At 41.6% G+C, this 19,327-nt stretch overlaps 1 protein-coding gene across 4 annotated transcripts in view; it reads left to right on the forward strand.

The window, feature by feature from the left end:
* Window positions 1–19,327, forward strand: part of XPR1 (xenotropic and polytropic retrovirus receptor 1) — a 108,621-nt gene that overhangs the window by 59,261 nt on the left and 30,033 nt on the right. For all 4 annotated transcript variants that reach the window (XM_074152868.1, XM_074152866.1, XM_074152869.1 and 1 more), the window contains exons 3-4: window positions 12,904–13,005; window positions 18,624–18,847. In XM_074152868.1, coding sequence (XP_074008969.1) covers window positions 12,904–13,005; window positions 18,624–18,847 — 326 coding nt within the window. The remainder of the gene's footprint in view (window positions 1–12,903; window positions 13,006–18,623; window positions 18,848–19,327) is intronic.

Here is a 19,327-nt window from a genome sequence, read left to right on the forward strand (position 1 = left end):
ATTACCCCTGAACACAGGAGCTCTGTTGAAGAGTTGAAGTGGGCATAGACTTTCAAATGAATCCCTTTGAAAGACCATCTTCTCTCCCCTTGAAGGAAGGGCATTTGAACTATAGCTTATTCCTTCCATGTACTTAAATCATAGCAAAGCTTCTGCTTGCGAAGTGGCGTCTGAGGAATGCTACTTTTACTTGAATTGGGTTTAAACAGGCCCTTTAAGCGCAGGATGGAGAATCAGGGAAGGCAAGGGATGCTCCATGAAAGTGGTTTTGAAAGAAAACAACTCCAAACTTGTGGAGACCTGCACTGGAAAATTTCTGCTTATCTTGAATTTACCGCAGCGTCTCCAGGCGTGCTTCAATACGTATTTTTTTTAATGAGCATCAGGGTGGGGCTCAGCTGGGTGGCTGCACTCCTGTGTGAGCCAGGGGGAATATAACCTTGGGTAGGCTTTGTAACGCTGCGAGGATCTTACAACATCCGTCACTATGATAATGTAAGAATTAAAACAGAAGAATTACTGCCTCGAGTAGATAAGTAGCTACCTTAACGCACATTTACTGGTGCTGGCACTAGGCGGGTATCATTTAAAAAGAGAAATGCTGGTTTAAATGGTGCAGAATGTTTAGGAAGACACTGATGTAAACACTGACGAGAATTAAAAAGCTGGTATGTTTCCTCCTTCCTGGGGAGTCAGAAAATGCTGAGCATGGTCTGACTGTAAAGGTCCCTTGGCAAAATCTTGCACGGAGCCATTCTCAAGCCCCTAGTCATTTCTCTGAGATACCTCAGAAACATGTTTTTCTTCATCTGATAATTGGTTGCTTATTATCTTCTTGCTCTTAATAGCTGGTAAAATAAAAAGGGAAAAATGAATTTTAGTAGTCTTCACTCCCTGGGGGGAGATTAAGCCATTGATAGCGTGTTTAAAGTAGACTTGTCTTTGTACTGTGCATTCATCGTCCTCCATATGGGGAGCCTGTAGTTGGTTCTGCATCATTTGTTTTGTCTTTCTGGTTGCTCTTAATATTAATTGCAGTCTTTCCCAAGACACAGTTTTGTTAATCTTCCTTTTGTCATTTCCCTCTTCCCCCCCCCCCCCCCATCCCCAACAAATATGCTCTCATGTGTTGAAAAGAGGGTTAAAAGTAGCATTAGGGTTTCTTTTTAATGTTGGCTGTCCATTTATTCACCTGTTTTTTTACCACCAGTATTAGTGTTTCTATTTCTTTGCTCAACTTCTGAATTTTGTATGTGCTGTAATTGTTATAAGGATGCAAACAGTTTCCTGGAGTGATGGGTATAAGTCTCTTATCAGCTCCAATTATGCAAAACGTTTTCAATTAGCTATAAATCCCTTTTCTACCTTCCCCCAGACAAACACAACCAAGCAGGGCCCTCCTGGGACACACCGGTGTGCGGTGCAGGGACAGGCTTTCACTGTCTAAATCGTGTTCTGTCCCAGGAGCGTTAAGATCAGAAAGCACGCTCTGCTACTCCCTGTATTCTTAAAAAGTTATCGTGCTCATAATTACACCATTTCCCTAAAGATTTTCAGTATCAGTGCTGGCAACCTAAGGGAGGAGGTAGCATCTCCAGTTTCTCACAAGCAGCAATGGAAACAAATGACTGTCCTGGACTGCGAAGCTTTTTTTTTATTATTATTATTTTTGGGTGTTTTTTTGAGCTTATTCCTGTACTGTCCAAAGTCATAGCAGGTGGTTAAGTGCTCCGTCCAATACTGGTAACTACCAAAGCGGGATGCTTTGTTAGATGGACTGATGGCTAAATGTGAAATGGCAATTTCTGTGGTGCCGCATGAGGTGGAGAACAGATGCTGTAACAGAGCAAAATGTTCCTGTAAGCTTTCAGGTGGTTCTGACTCTGAGGTTACCACTTCCATGTGCCGCAGCAGAGAAGAACAAGGAGAAAGGAGTTTCCTGACAGAAATACTTGTCCTATGGAGGCTTTATTGAAAAAGCTTGAAGCCCTCTGGATGTGGGTGATGTTTGCTTGGGTAACGCAGAGAAGAGGTATGTGCCTTCTGCCTAGTATGGAGAAGATGCCCCTGTCCAAAACAGCGCTGACTCTGGTTTGCCAATGGACATACTGAATTATCTGTGGCAGGAGGAGATAACTCTGGATTTAAATAGCTTGGTTCTTCAAAAGAAATATTTTTGAGGCCCTCTTAATACTACCTCTGTAGTTGAAGTTTACTTTGAAGTCTACCCTGTTCTGCCTTAAACTGATTTTGCTGCTTGTTTTAGCCCTTATCTTTGCCCCTCGTTCATGCTCCCGCTGCGGTTTTCACAGCAGCCTGACCGGGTCTGACTGAGGAGGGTTTGAGAATAACTTTTTCCAGCACATCGTTGGTTGATTGCACAGCTGTGGCAGAGCAGCTGGTATATATTTAAGCACTCCCATAGGCCGGCAGCCTTTCCAAAGGAACGGGCTGTTGGGCTGCTGGGCTTGCTCTTAGAGCACACACACAAGGAGCCTGAACAGGGCATGGTCTTAATGATGGAAGATGGCATTTCCTAAAGCTCCTGGAGTCCGTATCCTGCTGGTGACCACCTGCGAATCCTGATGAAAAGCAGAAACTGCTTAGGATACACGAGTCTCAATTTGGGCGAGTGTGGTGAGGGTGGGCTGGCTGGCGGTGCAGCACAGGTGACATGCTTGTCAGGCTGCATTTGCACTGATGGCCTTATCACCGTGAAAAGGTTGGTAGTTCCTGGGCCTCTTATTTCAGCATAAATTAGCACTTTTCTTGTAGGTCTTGCTCATGTGCAACCTGACTTTTGCCAGCAATTTAAAAAGAATAATAAAAAACATATATACACGCACTGTAGAAACTGATATTTGGTGGAGGGAGGGAGAAAGAAAGTAAGTGCGGGAGAAAGCACTGAAAGAACAAGACTTAAATTACATTTCAAGATGATTCTGCCCTGCCTTTATCTTGTTTTTCAGGTGAGTGGGTGACAGGCTAAGTCTGTTGCGGCATGCATGTATGAACCTTGTTCAACCTTTTCAGTTCTTTTCTGGAGAGAAGATTTTCTTCCTAGTTTGTACTTCACTGTCTTACTGAATGTCGCCTGAGCCATGGGGGCTGGGGACAAAGGAAAATGTCTGCAAGGGAACATATGGAAACTTGGACCTGTTACATAGCCAGTCATGTGCAGAACATCTTTGGTACAGATAAAACCTGTGAGCACAGGTGTCTTGGGAAGGCTCATCAGATCCAGTAGAAGACACCCCTGTGAGGACACACGTGGAGGGGACAGTGACCAGCCATCGTACCCAAGAGTACTTTGATCAAGGCATTGCTTGTTTCAAAGGTCCCAGTACAGCTTGCATAGCAAAATATTGCTGCAGTTGCTTGTGTAACACCACGTTATGTTGAATTCTTATGTTAGTTTTCCAACTTATTTCTTCAAGTATTTTACTTTTTTTTTACACTAAAATAACCATTTTTATTCCTATTCAAAATAGTTTAAAGTATACTAAAATGTCTCAAAAAATGTTTTAACGTCAGTTGTGCTGGTGTATGTTGAACTAGATGGTTTGTATCCAAGGTGGGGAAGGCTTTTCCCCATAAATGCATCATTACAGAGTTTGAGAAGAAGGGAAGACTGGAGGCACACGTGCTGCTGGAGTGTTGGCAGGAGGTTAGGTGCTGATGAGAAAAAGACTAAAGCTTGAACATGTTCAATCTGTTTAACTAATAATCGAGACGTTTGCTGTGTTCGTATTGAGGGTATGGGCATGTGGTTTCAACTCGAGTGAGTTGTGTTGGCTTTACCAACGTCTCCTTATCAGTTGAGCTGTGGGGTAACGCTTTTAGGCATCTCTCATCACAAGATAGATGCGAGTTGAAGAGGGGTGGTTTGGTATTCCAGTTAAATCAGTCTAACAGGTAGCTGCTGCCAAGGGGTAATCTCCTTCTCACTGCCTCCTCCCTACCTGCGATGAGCGATTTCAGAGGACTAAACCACAAGGAACTAGTTTATTATTGATCAGTTAGGTTTTTAATGCTTTTTAATTCTAATGCTGAGTAGTTCTCTAAATCCTGGGTTAAGTGCCTGAACTGGTTCACTGTGGGCTCAGGTGAACATCAGTACCAGAGCAAAGGGAAGGGGCATCGGGTGTGTGTCTGAGCTACGACATAAAGGGCAGCCTGAACTGCAGCTGAAGTTCCCCATCACTCCATCTACATGTGATTTTCATGGGAAGGAAAAGCTTTATCTAATAATACAAGACTTTAGAAGTGCACGTTATCACCATTCCTTTAATTGGCTGTAATTGCTGAGTTTTGTTTTAATTCCTATCTTGTGTTTTTGGTTATGTCAGATATTCTGATGGTTTTTGTGCAGTTTTAATGAGAAGATAACTGTTACTGCTTAGTAAAATTCTGGAAATAAGACTATTAAAACTGGAGGCTCAGTAAAATGAACAGAAACGGTCATTTTATTATGAAGCTTCCTAACAGCAACTCTTTTTGCTTGATTAAAATATTCACAAGATTGAACTTAACGACTTTCTTGATAAATACAAATGCATAAAACAGATTGGAAAGTTTCCTCTTATTTCTCTTTCTGTGCCATGAAGTTTAACCTTCATTCAGGAGGTGGGGCAGGAAAAGAGTATTTGAGTTTTTAGGGTGAGGGATCTCTACTATATTCATCACTGGAGTATTTGACTTTCCTTTAATTGGCCCTTGTTGCTGTGTTTCCAGTCCCCACAGTAGTTTCTCCATTACTGATTTAGGGGCTGGTCTGAATACCCAGCTGGGATGATCTTCCCTTTCCTTTTCTGGAGACTACATTTGTATTTGTTTAAATGCCACTTAGCTAAAAGGTCAGGAGCTCTAGCAGTTGTACTGATACCAACAGAGGATTCGCTGATTTAATTGAGTTTGTCCAGGCTGAAGGGAAACGTGGGTAGGTGAATATAAGGAAAAACTTCAGTTTGAACTCTGGGCACCTGTTTTTAAGTCAACAGTTCTGGTCTTGGTTTCCCATGCTGCTGTGTGCTTTTGTGGCTTCTTTTGGTTTCCATTTGTCTGTTTGGGTTAAGGACCAAGCTGGGTAATTTAGGGAAGTATTCTTATCTACATCCATGTGAATTATCAGAAGGAAGGTTTTTCAGATTGTTATGTAGCTGTATAAAACACAGCTTTATTTACTTCAGGTCCATTCAGTGGATCTTAAAAGCACGAAGAGATACTGCTAACTTTTTTGTTTGGTGGCCCTGTCATTGAGGAGGGGGAAAAAACTATCCTATTGGATGCAACGTTGCTCAGATTAAAGACTAATGAACAATCTCTCTTTGCAGAAGGAATGGATGGCAGTGCTGAACTCATCTCATGTGCCATCTGTCAGAGGTGTATGGGCTAGTTCAGACCTCTTGTCCCTAAGAGGCTAGAGTATCTCTGCATTACTTAACCTCAAATGTGTAAACTGTGATACCTTTTTTTGTGCAACCATAATTGCTGCTGTTTGGTCTTGTTTAAATGAAAGTCAGAACTCGAGGCAGTAGATCAAGCACATTGAGGAACATGCAGGTGCATTGTGTAACCAGGGATTGTCCTGATGTGATCCTGGTAATTCCACAAAACTGCAGTATCTCCCCTTGCATCTCTGGTTACTTGTCTAAACGGAGCATACGTGACCATTATGTCTGGACAGGTTCTAGTATGCACCGACTGAGTAACTCTCCATTCTTTGTCTTGGAATCTGAAACCTTGACCATCTCTTCTTGACCCTTAAGTGTGTGGCAGTATTTCTGGTCTAGCTTATTGGTAAACTTTTGCAAAAACATAGAGTGAATCTTTACTTTCCTTCTTGAAAAGAGTGAGAATTTAAAGGTTGTTCTTAACCAGGGAAGGCAGGTATTGAGAGTCCTGTCACTGTATGATGTCTCCTGTCACCCAGGTCTGTCATACTGTATTAACAATATTTTTATGATAGGTTTTGAAATATTAGTAGGCATTTGTGCTGCTTCTCTTAATTTATTTTTTTCTGTCAGAAGTTTCTGCTTGGCTGTCTTTCAAATGTGAGGTTCCACATAGCCGTAGGTTTTGTTATTCTACTGGGAATATTGATTTTCCTAATGGTAAAGAAGTGAAGCATCGTAAAAGTGTTGAAGCATCACAGTCACCTCTAAGGACAGAATGGTGGTGGAATCCCAAAGTTGAGACAGTACTGGCAGTTTGCAAATTCAGACAACAATCTAATAATGGTCAATTATAACAGCAAAACTGGGGACACTGGACAGAGCCTTGGGCTCATCTCTGCTCCAAAGCTTTACTGATCTAGTGGGGTGTTTTGCACCCCTCTTCCCTCTCCCCACCCCAGCTACTTGGAAAGTGGTCATTTAGGTCCTTTTCCAGGCGCACGTGGTTAAACTAGCCATGCTTTTTGCACATCTGCTGAAGGATTAGAATCTTTTTCCTCTGAAATAAGAGAATTTGAAAAAGGTCAGCTTTGAAGCATCGTTGCACAGATGGCTTTGGGAAGCTGTTGTCGCAGTAATGCCTGTGTAGCCGCGTTTGTACTGGTAGATTCCACTGACAGCGCCACCACGCTCTCGCCTTAGTGACTTCCCTGTGATAGCTGACAAAGACTATTGCCGCCTTTTTTTGTTTGCAAAATGACTTCTTATGAGTGCCAGATAGTTGTTTAAAGAAGTGAACCCGTAGAACAGCTGTGCAGCTGCCTTGTAGGCTGCAAAACCTGACACTCTCTGTGCTACCAAGCTCATAGCCAGCCAGCTGGGCAACAGCTGTCTTCTCACATCTGGCTACTGCATTGCCCGTTTTTTTTCTGCACCTGAAATTCATACTAGGACTCTGTCATTGCTTTAGAATCTATGTTTGCAAAGTCACAAATATAAATAATTTACAGTAGACACTTGGTTTTGGGTATCTAGCTTGAAGGCATGTTGTGGAGATGGCTGCTTTTTTCCAGCTAAATAAACCATCTACAAGAATCTGGCTGGTTTCCTTGTAAGATTTCAGTGATACAATCTAAAAATAAGGAAGCGTAATTTTTACGAACCTGAAAATCATAATTTCTGAAGGTATTTTGAAATAGGTTCTATTCATTCTGTGTTAATTGTTAAAAACAACAAAATGGTGAACCAAAACCTGAGAGAACTTGTGTTGGTGACCTCCAGCAGTTCTTCCCTCCTCCTTCTGCTACGCACACATAAAAGCTGCATGTGCAGGCAATACCAACCTCATTTGCTACCTGAGTGGTCATTTTTTATTGCTAGATTTAGGGAAATAATTTAATAACCAAATCTAATTTGGGCTAAAACATCCATTAAGTGGAGAGCTGACCAGCTCATCCGTGATGGTTTAGAAAAATAAGTCTTTTCTTAGGGGATTGTTTTTTTTTTTTTTACATTAACTAGTGCATGAAGCTTCTTTCTTGCTGATTTTACAGTATATTAATTCAAGGTCCACCTTTTGGTTGATGGAATAAATTCCGATAGAGATGCACACCATTACATGGTGTACAATTTGCAACTCGGAAGTTAAGGTGGAATAATATGAACGCCAGTGTTCCTTATTCGCAAGCAGAGTTGGCTTCCTTCCTCTTCTGATAGCAAGAGCATGTCCTAGGAAGACATTTCCGTATCTATACTTTAAGTGCTTAAAAGTTTTCTCATACAGAATTTTATTTGCCACAAGATTGGACATGAAAATGCGTGGTGAGTAATTAATTTATTGGAAGCTTTCAGTGAGTGATCCCATTTGCAGCTGACCCAGGCACAGCTTTCTGTTGCGAGGGAGGGAGTTGCCTTGCAGAAGAACCTTTCCTTTGGAAAAACACCCCAATAAACATGAGGCTGACACATTAGAAGTGTAAAGGTAATCTTCAGCCTTGCATTTATGAACTACACAGTTTGATTTTTAAGCTGTAAAATTTTTCACTGTGCTGTGTAAAATGTTGGGAAACTGTACGTTCCTGGTGCTGTGGAACTGTCAAGGGTGTTAGAAAATTCTGATGGTTGAGTAGATGGACAAAGCTGATGGGGGTTTTGGAGGCAGATACATGTTTTTATTATAGTTACTCACTTTTTTAGAATTTTGAGAGTGGGAATACTCTCAATAAAAGTGGCCTTTTTATTTTCTTATTTTTTTTTTCCCTAATGTGCCATCGAGCCTAGAAGTATAAACAGTTACTGTCTTCATGGACCTGGGAACAAGAAAACTGTCTTTTAAATCTTGTTAATTTTTCAGAGCACGGTTCTGCTGTCGCAGACCTATTTGTGCCATTTGTACAGGGCTTTTAGTTAGCAAGAGGCCAAGGACAGGGTGTAGAAAATGTTAAAAGTTTAGCGTATTCAGAATGGTGCAGATGTTAAACTTGTGATCACCTGTTCAGTATGATTTGATGTGTTTAATGCCGATGTTGAGTTTGACTTGTTTGTTGTTTTTTGTTTTTTTTTTTACTGACTAGATGGCAGAGTCCTCCTAATAAACAAAATTGCCTCCTCTCTAGCTGAAATGTTGAAATTAACTTACTCAGATAAAACTGTTTTGTGGCAAACAGAAGATGATTCAGAGAACTACACCTGTGCTGATCTCATAACAAAGCTAATTAATCTTTTTTAATTAAGTGTCCCTTAAAATTCAGCGTGATAAAGACTGAAGGATTTTATTTTAATGATTACTTTTAGAGGGCACTGCTCTAACAAGAAAACTTTTACTCTGTGTTTTCTTGCACGGAAGTGAGTAAGCAGAGCTGCCTGGGATGCTGATCATTTGTTTATATACTTCAGCTGCAGAAAATGAGAAATTAAATGAACAGTTGAAAGATGCACTGAGAAATGAGTGCTTGGGACAGCACAGGAATGCAACTTGCGTGTTAATTTTTCAACTTCAGGCTCTGTTTCAGGTGTGCCAGTGTCTGAACTCTCTGCGAGCTAGAAAGTGTGGCGAGAGGGGAGTGCATCCAGATTGCTGCTGCTTTACCACTTGGCTTCGCAAGAAAAAGCGAGAGCCTTTCAGGCTTACTGTGTTTTTTATTCACATCGAGCAATTGCCTAGGAAGATGAGGTCGGGAAGCTGCAATATTGATCAGACTATCTTCTTGGCAACCTTGTTCATGGCAACTTTGTAGAGCTTAGGGTAAACGGAGTATTAGGGCTATAGAAAAAGAACAAAAGGGAGGTTACCGATGGCCCTTCTTGGCAGCAGTAGCTGGATGCCTTTTAAAAACAGCTTCTGTTGTCATGGAGCTTCTGAATCCAAGGCCAGTTTCTGGCACCGTGATTTTCTCATGGCAAAAACGTTGTCCTGTTCTGGCCTTGGGGGAAAAATAAATAAATAAAGGCAATAGCCTTGGCAGCACTCATCTATTATTGCAGCTAAATGACTGGACTGCAGTGGGAATGGGACCAAAGGGAAACCTTTTCTTCACAGAGAATCCTGATTTTTTTTTTTTAAAGCTGGCATCCACCGTGCTCTGAAAAATATCTTTTGTAAGAAGGCGTTTGACATTTGGAGAAGGATTTTGAATGGTTTATATAGAACTTGCTTTCCTCTGAGTCAGCAATGTTTTGAGGTTGAAATAGGGACCTGAATTCCTTATCTCAAGGTTTTTGGAAGGTCTTCCAGTAATGGTTTGTTTGTGTTTGAAAGCCCATTTTCCTCTTCTAAACTTCAGATATAATCAAGCAGTTTAACACACACATTTATCATCTCCTGAAGTGGTCAGTAATGTGCAAAACAAGACATTTATTAATTTATTTGGCATTGATTATTTTAGCTTAACACTACGTTGCTTTGCTGAGCTTTTTGTTGTCTTAAAAGATGATATTTTGATTGCATAGAAATATTCATGCTTAACTTCATGGACAAAAAGTATACTCCACTTCCTGGTAAGATTTTTTATTTTTTTTTGTTCTTGGATAGTTCCAGTGGCTGAAGTTTAAAAACTTGCTTGGTTTTACTTTTGCTTTGTGAACTTATTGAAACCTAGAAGCAAGTGATGACAGAAGTGGTTCAGTGTTTCTGAAGCAGGAAAGCAGTAAGCTTCTATGCTAAAAGCATTTCTACATGACTTATTTTTAAAGGCAGGAAAGGATGATTACCCCATGTCAGAAGGCATCTATAGGTAAGCTCTTCTGCTAGAGGTGTGAAAACACTTTGGGCTGAAGAACTTGCCCTTCAGGTCCTTCCTTAAGAGTCAGCTCTGTTTTGATACTGTCTGATTACTGTTGTTTGGAAAGTTTCAGGCAGCTAGTGAATAAAATCACTGCATATTAAGTATCACACATTAATTTCTGTTGCTTCATCCGCCTGTTTGTGTTTTGTCCTCCCGTGCTAGTGGCTGTTGGGTCAAGGATTAGGGCGCTCTCGGGCAAGTTGAGATTGGCTTTGGTGGTAGGGCCCCAGGGTAGGATGTTGCAACTGCTGTGACTCCGCTGTTAGAAATTACCAGCCCCAAACCAGAGTTATTTTCTGTCCTTCTGGTGTCTGCAAAGAGGGATCTGTGTGGAGGCACTAAGCGGAGCAGGAGGCATGTGGTTCTGCAAAGCCTGCCTCAGGCCAGTGACCGTGAGGAGGGGTGTAATGACACCTCGGGGCTGCTGCGGCTTTTCTTCAGCAAAGAAGAGTTGGAGCCCTGTCATTTGGGGATTTGTTTGCACAAGGGAGGGAGCCCTCATCCTTGGGAGTAGCCTCTGATCTGCAAGTATAATCATCAGATAATAAAGACTCCAGGAGTCAAAACTTGCGAGTTTGGAGCAGCCTTTGGAGCCTTTGCAAATTCTTTTCTACAAGCCCTTGGATGGTGATGTTGTAAACACAAGTCACCTGTGCAGGATTGTTTTTCCCCCCCCCCCCCCCCCTCTGTTTTACTCTTTAAAGCATCGTCAAACTCTGAAAGACGACAGACGTCTTCCAATGTTGCCCCTGCAGGCTTGCTTTACGTTATTTGCTTTTTCTATACACCCCCCTAAAACATTAATATAGTGTCTGTAGGTTTATGGTATTTAATATCAGTGCCACAATATAAGAATCAGGAAATTCTAAATGTTAAAAGTTTACATTTAATGTATATTGATACTACTTTGAGGTTGTTTGTAGCTAGAAATTAAGGGGAAAAGAAAAAAGTTTTTTTTTGTTATGACAGTCCAGAGTGTTTATCTGCTAGTGAGTGAAACTTTTCTGTAGACGCTCGTCATCTCAATTTAATAGCATGTATTTCAAAATCTATTTCTTCGCCTTACCAAGACCATAATAAAATCTTAATTTTTCCTCTTTGTAGTAATACTAACCCTTTCTAGTCTGTAAGACTGCATGAGGATTCAGAAACTGTAACTATGGGGGGTATGAAGAGGCTGTTTTATTTCAGCATTAGGAGCATTTGGGACAGTGCTAAAATTTGTAGTTGTAGTGTTATTTCTTTAATTTTTGCTCATAAAACTAATTTCTTAATTATTAGAAAACTCATTCTGTCTTTGAAATTCTGTACTTCTGGAGATGGTGCACTATATTCCATATAGTAACGAAGTGATCAAATTGCTGCTTTAATTGCAAATTTTGACTTGAATTACAGAATTTACTTAGTTCTTTCAAGACAGTTAAAGCAGTCCCAGAGCAGGGAGGGGAGAAGTGCGGATCTGATGACGATTGCTGTAATTTAGGCCTCTTCCTTTAAACTTTGCTTACGACAGAGAGGTTTTATTTTCTGGGGAGGAAGAAGGTAGTTTCCCTGCAGTTTCCCATTTAATCGCTGTGCAGATCTTAGTTTGCTGTGGTGCTACATTTGTATTTGAGATAGGGGTGAGAAGGTGGGAATGATGGCTGAAGCCAGTGAGTCCTCCTGGAAGGTCATAGGAAGCCTTGGTACTTCCTTTCTGAATATGATTGTTTGCTAATTTAGGATGAATACTTTTTCATGGTCAGCTTTGTTCTTCAAGAGCAAGACCAGTGCCTGTGATAGGTGGAACCTGGTGGGAGTGCTGGAGAAGCTCTGGGGGAAATGACTGACTGGAAAAGCTGAAAGGGCATAGCATGAACATGCAGCGCTGATGGTGCTTGGCTTTATGCTACAGTAAACCCAGGGAAGAAAAAACAACCCCCCGTGATAAACCCCAATCTTTGTTAAAGAGTTGTGGTCTCAGGAAAGCTCGTATTGGAGAACCTGCCATTGGCCAAGATTGGAGAGCAAAACAACTTCTGGGTGGGTAAATGTAAAAATTTAACCCTGACATAGAGTGATGGTAGCACGTTGAGGGTGGTTATGCTGCCACTTAATCTATTTTTGTTTGGGTTGGAACATCTTTGCCCGAGCTGGCTCACCACATGAGTGCAGAAGTGATGTGGGAGACAAGGAGGGGGACCACCCCTGCAGTGGCTGTGTGGCTTTGGGCTGGGTTGACATGGCAGCACTTCAGGATGCTGGGGGCAGCAGAATGGGCAGGTGGGGATGGAGCACGGTCTTCCCTTTCTGCTGGTGTGCAGCTTTAGAGTGGGTGACTTTGTGATGGTAGGCGAGATGCCTTTTAAATGAAATTCCTGTCGGTATAAAGAGCGGTCTTGATTCCAGGATGGCTCTACACGTGCAGTCACACAAGCTGGGTTAGGAAGTGGAAAATGAAGCATGTGGGATCTGCAGTAGCGCTTGAAGGATCAGAAAAGATGATGGGAACATTGGACAAGGTGCAGTTCTGCTTATGTGGGTTTTTCCCTCTCATCTTGGCGCGATTCCTTTTGCAGCCAAATTATGAGTTGTCTCAGAGCCCTTTGGACTTGGTTGTTCTTCTTTCTCTGCATGACAAAGAAGGCGGATTTACTCTGAAGAAATATTTCCATGGCAGCCACTTAGAAAATTGTTCCTATGTTCTTCTGTGACAACTTTTTTTTGCTTTCTATTTTGTTTTATAGACACAGATGAGGACACAGTGAAAAGGTGTTTTGCCACGTTTGAAGAGAAGTTCTTCCAGACCTGCGAGAAAGAACTTGCCAAAATCAACATTTTCTATTCAGGTAAGGTGCTTATTTTGTGTGTATTTGTGGAAAATACAGCAACACAAAAAGAGTCTGAAGCTCTCAAACTTTCAGAATAACCACAGCGGTCATGCAGGTCTACCATCAGGTAATGACAGGGCAGGTTTATATGGGAAACTGCTCTGGTTTAATCACAGATGTGGAGCTAAACCATGGTATTTGAATGGAGGGAGAATGAAGGGCAGGTGATTTCATTGCTTTGCAATAGCATCCTGTTGAACTTTATAAAGATGGTCTTAAATTTAAGTGGCAGCTTACATATAAGGCATGGTTTCTCAGCTTATCCACAGCGGGAGTCTCCTGTGCATGTTTTAGGCGTGCAAAGCTCCCTCGCTGGTGTTTCCTGAGCGTGTGCAGGAATAGCTGTCATGGACTTCCCTGTGTATGGTAACTTGACCATCTTGATGTGTCCAACAAATTTTTAAACACTTAACTCTTACTTCAGCTGTTGCAACTTTCTGGAGTAGATCAGCCAGTAGCAATTTGTCATTGGCTGTGTATAAAATCCCGCTTAGTAAATGGAGGAAAAATGTAATGGTGGTAAGAGTAGGGATGCCTAGGGGTTATATTTCAAAGTGCTATTGTTCGTTGTTTTCCCTGGGAAAGTTTGCTTTCCCACCCTGTGTTTTGAAAATAAACTTCAGGATGGGATAATTGGAAATTCACCCTGTAATGTTGCTACAAAAGGCTTAGTAATAGTGTGGTCCAGTACCACCCACCATTACACTTCAGCTGGTTTTCAGCCTCTTTTGGTAAGGTTTAAAATGGGTTTTCAACTGGAAAAGTGTTTAAATATGGATAAAATGATGCGTTGACTTCTGCCTTACTTTCTCTTAACATGATGATTTATGAACTTGGTGCTATAAGCGGGCTTTTGCAGCACAATACACGGTAGCCTTTTCTATTTCTGATTTTAATCCAGTAACAAAGGCAAAGTTGAATTGTGCAAAATACTTTAATAACTGTCAGGCTATGACTTTATTGCTAGCAGAATCTGGGTTGTGAACATGAGAATACCTAAAAGCGTAATAGATGCAATAACTGTGCTCTTCAGCTTTCCTCTCTTCGGCTTCCATCTAGGGAAGTGACCCTCTCGGGCTGGCTGTGCCAGCTCTTCTGGCTCCCTGGAGTAGTGGTGTTTTGTGCCATAGCCAGAGTGGGTGTCAGGACAAGGGCAAGGGGCAGACTGTAGGTAGAAGCAATATGTTTTATTAGGCTAGCTGGGTTTTACACTTTATAGGCATTTTTCTACATGCAATTCATATGTACCTAACTCAGAACTCCATTGTTCTCATATTTATTTTTATTTTTTTTTTCCCCCGTGAGATCTTCTGTTTCTATCCCAGATCTGAGGTAAGGCTTTTATGCTCAGAAACTTGTCTTACTTTTCTACTTACATCAGCTGATCTAATAAGAGGTCCTGGGTACTACAAGCTAGACTCTCTGGAGGAAGTTCTGTCAATTCAGATGTACAATACAGATTATAATTTTCCCTAATGAGGACCTGCTAGCACACATGCACCCACATATACGCACCCATTCCAGCATTGTTTAAAATGGCATTAATAATATAGGACAGGGTTGGGGTTTTTTTCAGCTTGCTGTCATTTCAAAAAGTTACAGGAGAGAATACATGTAATTTGAAAATCTTTTGTGTTAAGATTAAAATAAGTCTTTTATTTGCAGAAAAGCGATGTGACTTTAATAGTACAGAAACCCTTTATTAGAGTTATTAACATTAAGCTACATCAAGAATCATTCTATCAGTGGTTCCTCTTCATCGTGTCAGCAATATGTCACGTTGGACCCTGTTGTAACTACAGGCATGTGTTGGCTCGGATTATGACCTGGTACATCCTATTTATTATAGGCTTATTATATGGCTTATTACAAACTTGTCTTTATGACAATAAATATTGTCCATTTTCAGACCCCAACTCCTCCCCAGCTCCCCAGAGCACTCGGGGTTGGAGTGCTTGCTGCACGATGCCTTTGCCTTCGCCTTGCTCAGATTGTCGGCTCTCATCAAACATAGCCTTAATTCCCCAGACATTTATCCCAGCTCGATAGGAAGGAAAACTGCCATTAACTAAATCTGATTTGGTAAACAGTTTGTGGTTATTTCGACTACGCTCAAGAAAATCCATACTCAATTGAAAGCAAAAAGAACGGCAGTGAAATTTTCAGATAGTTCCAGTAGACAAATGCCCGTTCAAGTGCTAAACTTCTATTTGTGGCCAGTTTTGGTTTGTGTTTGGGATCTCCTAGAGGTGCAGTTTGGTGTATTTATAAATCAGCATCATCAGGATCCGCTTGAGCTACAGTTTAGCTAGTACCGTTTTTGTGGTTCATTTAGCAGCTGGTTTTATTCTTTGTAGGAAGCTGTGGCTTTAACTTGGTAAGCAAAATACTGAACATGATATGTACAAGTAGGAAAAGGAAGGAGTGCTAAAAGAGCCTGTCTAGAATGCCCTGAGCTGGGTAGCTGTGAGTAGGTGTGAGCTGTTTGATTACCTCCTGCATGGTGAAACAGTGTTTGCTCACAACCACGACCACGTAAACTTGGGGGAAAATTTTCCTAGCTCCTAGTGTGATAGCTTTTTAATGATCCTTATGTGTGAACTTTTCTTTAAACTTGGAAAACAGAGTCAAAAACAACTTAGAATTGCATAGTTGAGGCAATGTCTTTAGATGGTGGTTTTTATTGAGGATCTATAAGGTATTTTGGGGCAAAGCTGCTGCTTTATTGCAAGCATTTTTGTTGAAGTCTGCCTCTGTTGGTTTTAGATTTCTCCTTAGTCTTTGCCGTAAGTTTATACTTGAGTACTCGGTGGGCATCAGGTCATGCAAAATGCCACAAGAGAAGAGTGGTTCCAGTTTTGAAGTGTGTGCTGCTTTTTTCTGACTCTCTTGAGCAGCGTATTTTTTAAAAAGTGACTTCTCGGAGTGCTAAATTAGTGATAGTGGTGAATGTCTTTTCAAATACTTTGGAATATGTTGCAAATTGAGAAATTAATTTCCGTTCTGCTTTGCCGTTTCCCTAGGCAATTCCCCAGGAGGTTTTAAGAATAGCAGGATACATTTTGTCTTATTTTGCTTCTGCAATGAGTCTTGATGATAAAATACTACCTTAACAAGGTGAAATGATTTGTCGACTGGATAACTGGAGTCAGTGCAATAGAGAGGGCAGGAGGAAGAAGAAGGTGGCAGGGCCACCGTTTCTGAGGAGTTGCAGGTCATTATTGGACTGGTTCGGTGGTCTTTAAAGCCTTATCCTCAGAGGACTTGTGGATGGAGAGGGCTGCATGGGAGACAACAGATGACTCTCTTCAGCAGTGCATAATTAAGAAGAATGTTTGTATTTGGGGATGATGCTTTTTTATGGATGGTGGCTTGCAAACAGATAGGAAAACCTGTAATTTTTTTCTTTAAACATTGTGTTATTAGGCTGATGGATTTTAAGATTTTTCTGGATGTAGGGACAATGGAATGGTGCTTTCAGTTGAAAGATGTAAATTTAAACTATTCGGTATTTAATAATTTGATCCAAAAGACATCTCAGTGCATCACCAGATGATTTAATGTAATGTTTTGAATATAGAGTGTGAACTTGTGAGTTTTATTTATATGAAGGCTTTTGATTCTAACAGCTACTCTAACAGAGATATCTGTTACCTCTTCCGGAGAGAGTTCCCAAAGTGGGGAGAGATTATTGTTTGTGCAGTCTGACCTTGTGTGGTTGTAGGCTGCGGGCAGACACTTCTCACTGTGGGCTGCATTGCCTCTGTTCAGTGGAGTCCTTGCAGCTGTAGAAGTTGTCAGAGAGGAGTTGCCCTTTCCTGTCTTTTTAAAACCTCTTTCTTTTAATAAAGTTTATAATCAAGAAAGTTATAGAGAGTTTCAGGCTCTTCCGTACTTGATGTTTATATATCGATCCCCATTTTCTGTTCGGAAATGCATTCTCCTTCTGAAAAGTACCTTATGCAGAGCACTGTAAAATTATTTATAGAGGAGTTTTGCTCTTAAAATTAACCAGAGTTTAATAAGTCTGAGGAAAAGGTCAGAATTGTTCCCATAAGAATAAATCTTACTTCTTGGGGGGAGCAATTGAGAATTACCTTTCAGTTGTTATATAAGATACTAATTAAAAGAATTAAACTGATAGCCAGAAGACTGTTGGGCAGAGCTTTGGGTTGTGGTTTCTGGTGCAGTGGTGTGTGTCCTGCTGGGAGGAGGTGGCTCCAGCTCCCAGCCATCTGCTCCAACACCATCAACCTGCTTGGTGTTTTCCTGTCCAACTCCAGTGCCCAGGGTCCGTGATGGAGCTTATCAACAGAGATGCTGAAGTTGTAGTGGGGAAAAAAGCCTGGAAGGAACTAGTTGTACAGGACAAAGAGAAAGATAATGGTGTCAGTTATGCTGTTTTTAGCATAAGAAGTTAGTTATTCAGCCTTAAAGGTTATTTTCTGAAACTCCATAAAGCAGCATGTTTAAAGGAACACCTTTTTCATACTTGAGATGTGAGGAAGAGACTGACTCATTCTGAAAACACATCAAAATGGTATTTAAATTCAGTTGACTGTCCCTTTAATCAGTACATAATGAGGCAATGCTTCTAACCTGCGTGAGCCTAAACTGAGGAAAAGCGGCATAAAATTATTACAGCGGATCACGTACAGCAGCTAGTAGTGTTGTAACTCCTGATCAAAGCAGAAGCTGTGTTTGTCTGTCGCTGGGAGCTTGGCAGAAGGGTAGCGTTGCTCCCTGAGCTCCAAAACCCAGCGTCGCATTCGAAGTGGGTTGTTTTTTTTTTTTTCCCTTTAATTTCCATGGTGTCACATAAAAAGATGGTAAACACATAGTCAGTAGTGGGTGCAGAGATATGAGAAGTGCTTTGCTTACTGTCAAGTTTCATAATATTGTCTAACAGGGTTGTTTTTTTTTTCCCTAATGCTTCTTGTGCGCTTGCTTTATTTGAGAAAGGCGAGCGGCTTTCCTTCGCGGGCAGAGCAGACGTGTGGTCACTGCTTTGGTATTTGGGTGAGACCCTATCTCTGCCCGGCTGCCTCCGGCTACGGCTCTGCCAGTCCGGGGAGGCCCGACCCTGCGTCCCTCTGCCGGTTTATAGCCCATAGGTATGGGTGGCAGCTGAGCAGGTGGGGCTTCTTCCATCCATAACGGGTATTTGCACCGTCCTGGAATGAGCATCCTCTAGAAAATCAGGTCTGGGGTGGAAGTCGAGAGGTCTGAGTTCATTTCTAACGCTGCTTTAGTCTGTGCTTGAAGGGACAGCCCCTTGATTTTGAATATATTAATTAACACCTGTCTGATGTGATGGCTTTTTTTTTTTTTTTTGGCGAGAGTGTATGTTATACATAGGAGTGCATTAAAACCTTTGACGAGAAGGAGCTTCATAAAAAAGAAATATGCAGAGATGTTGAATTTAATATTTAGTTGGGGATGGCCATGCCGTAGGTTACCCAATGCAGTGCTTTTTACCTGCACGCACGTTACTTGAGGGAAAGGTATGGTTTTTTGGGGGCTGGGTAGGCAAGCCACTACCCACTCATCTGACTTTTTCCTTTCCTCGCTCACAGAAAAGCTTGCGGAAGCTCAGCGCAGGTTTACTACTCTTCGGACTGAGTTACAGTCAACTTTGGATGCACAGAAAGAAGCCAGCGGGGCTTCCACGCTGCAGCGGCGCAGAAAGCCCGTCTTCCACCTGTCCCACGAAGAGCGTGTCCAGCATAGGAATATCAAAGATCTGAAATTGGCCTTCAGCGAGCTCTACCTCAGCCTCATCTTACTGCAGAACTATCAGGTACCTGCAAAAAGGGGCCGTTTTACAAAGCCCTGTGTGTAAATGTCTCTGTGCTTCTGCTCTGTGTATCCTTGAGCTGCCTCATTCAAGCCAGTTTTTTATTTCTTTTTTTTTTTATTTTTTTATTTTGTGGTCTCTAAACATTTTTAAAGAAAAGGCGGATGCCTAGCAGCGTACGCCTTGGTGCTTTTTGTTGAGCATCGAGAAATGCTAAGCTGACCTGCAGAAGGACCTTCAGCCTGCTTTTTCTAGGCTGGCTGACCCTAGCACCCTTGGCCCAGCCATGGCCAGAACATGAAGTCACATCAGGACCTCCTTCTTCTGTAGTGTGTTGTTCTGTGGAGGGCTGGAGCTGGCAAGTTGGGGAAGAAGCTCTTTTATCTAATATTTTTAATGAAACCTGAAATGCTAACGTACTGTTTCCTCTTGATGTTACCATGGTAGTGACTGTGACCTTGCTGTCTCAGAATTTCTTGTTAA

The sequence above is a fragment of the Numenius arquata genome, chromosome 8 (genome assembly GCF_964106895.1).
Source record: "Numenius arquata chromosome 8, bNumArq3.hap1.1, whole genome shotgun sequence".
In the NCBI taxonomy this organism is placed as follows: Eukaryota; Metazoa; Chordata; class Aves; order Charadriiformes; family Scolopacidae; genus Numenius; species Numenius arquata.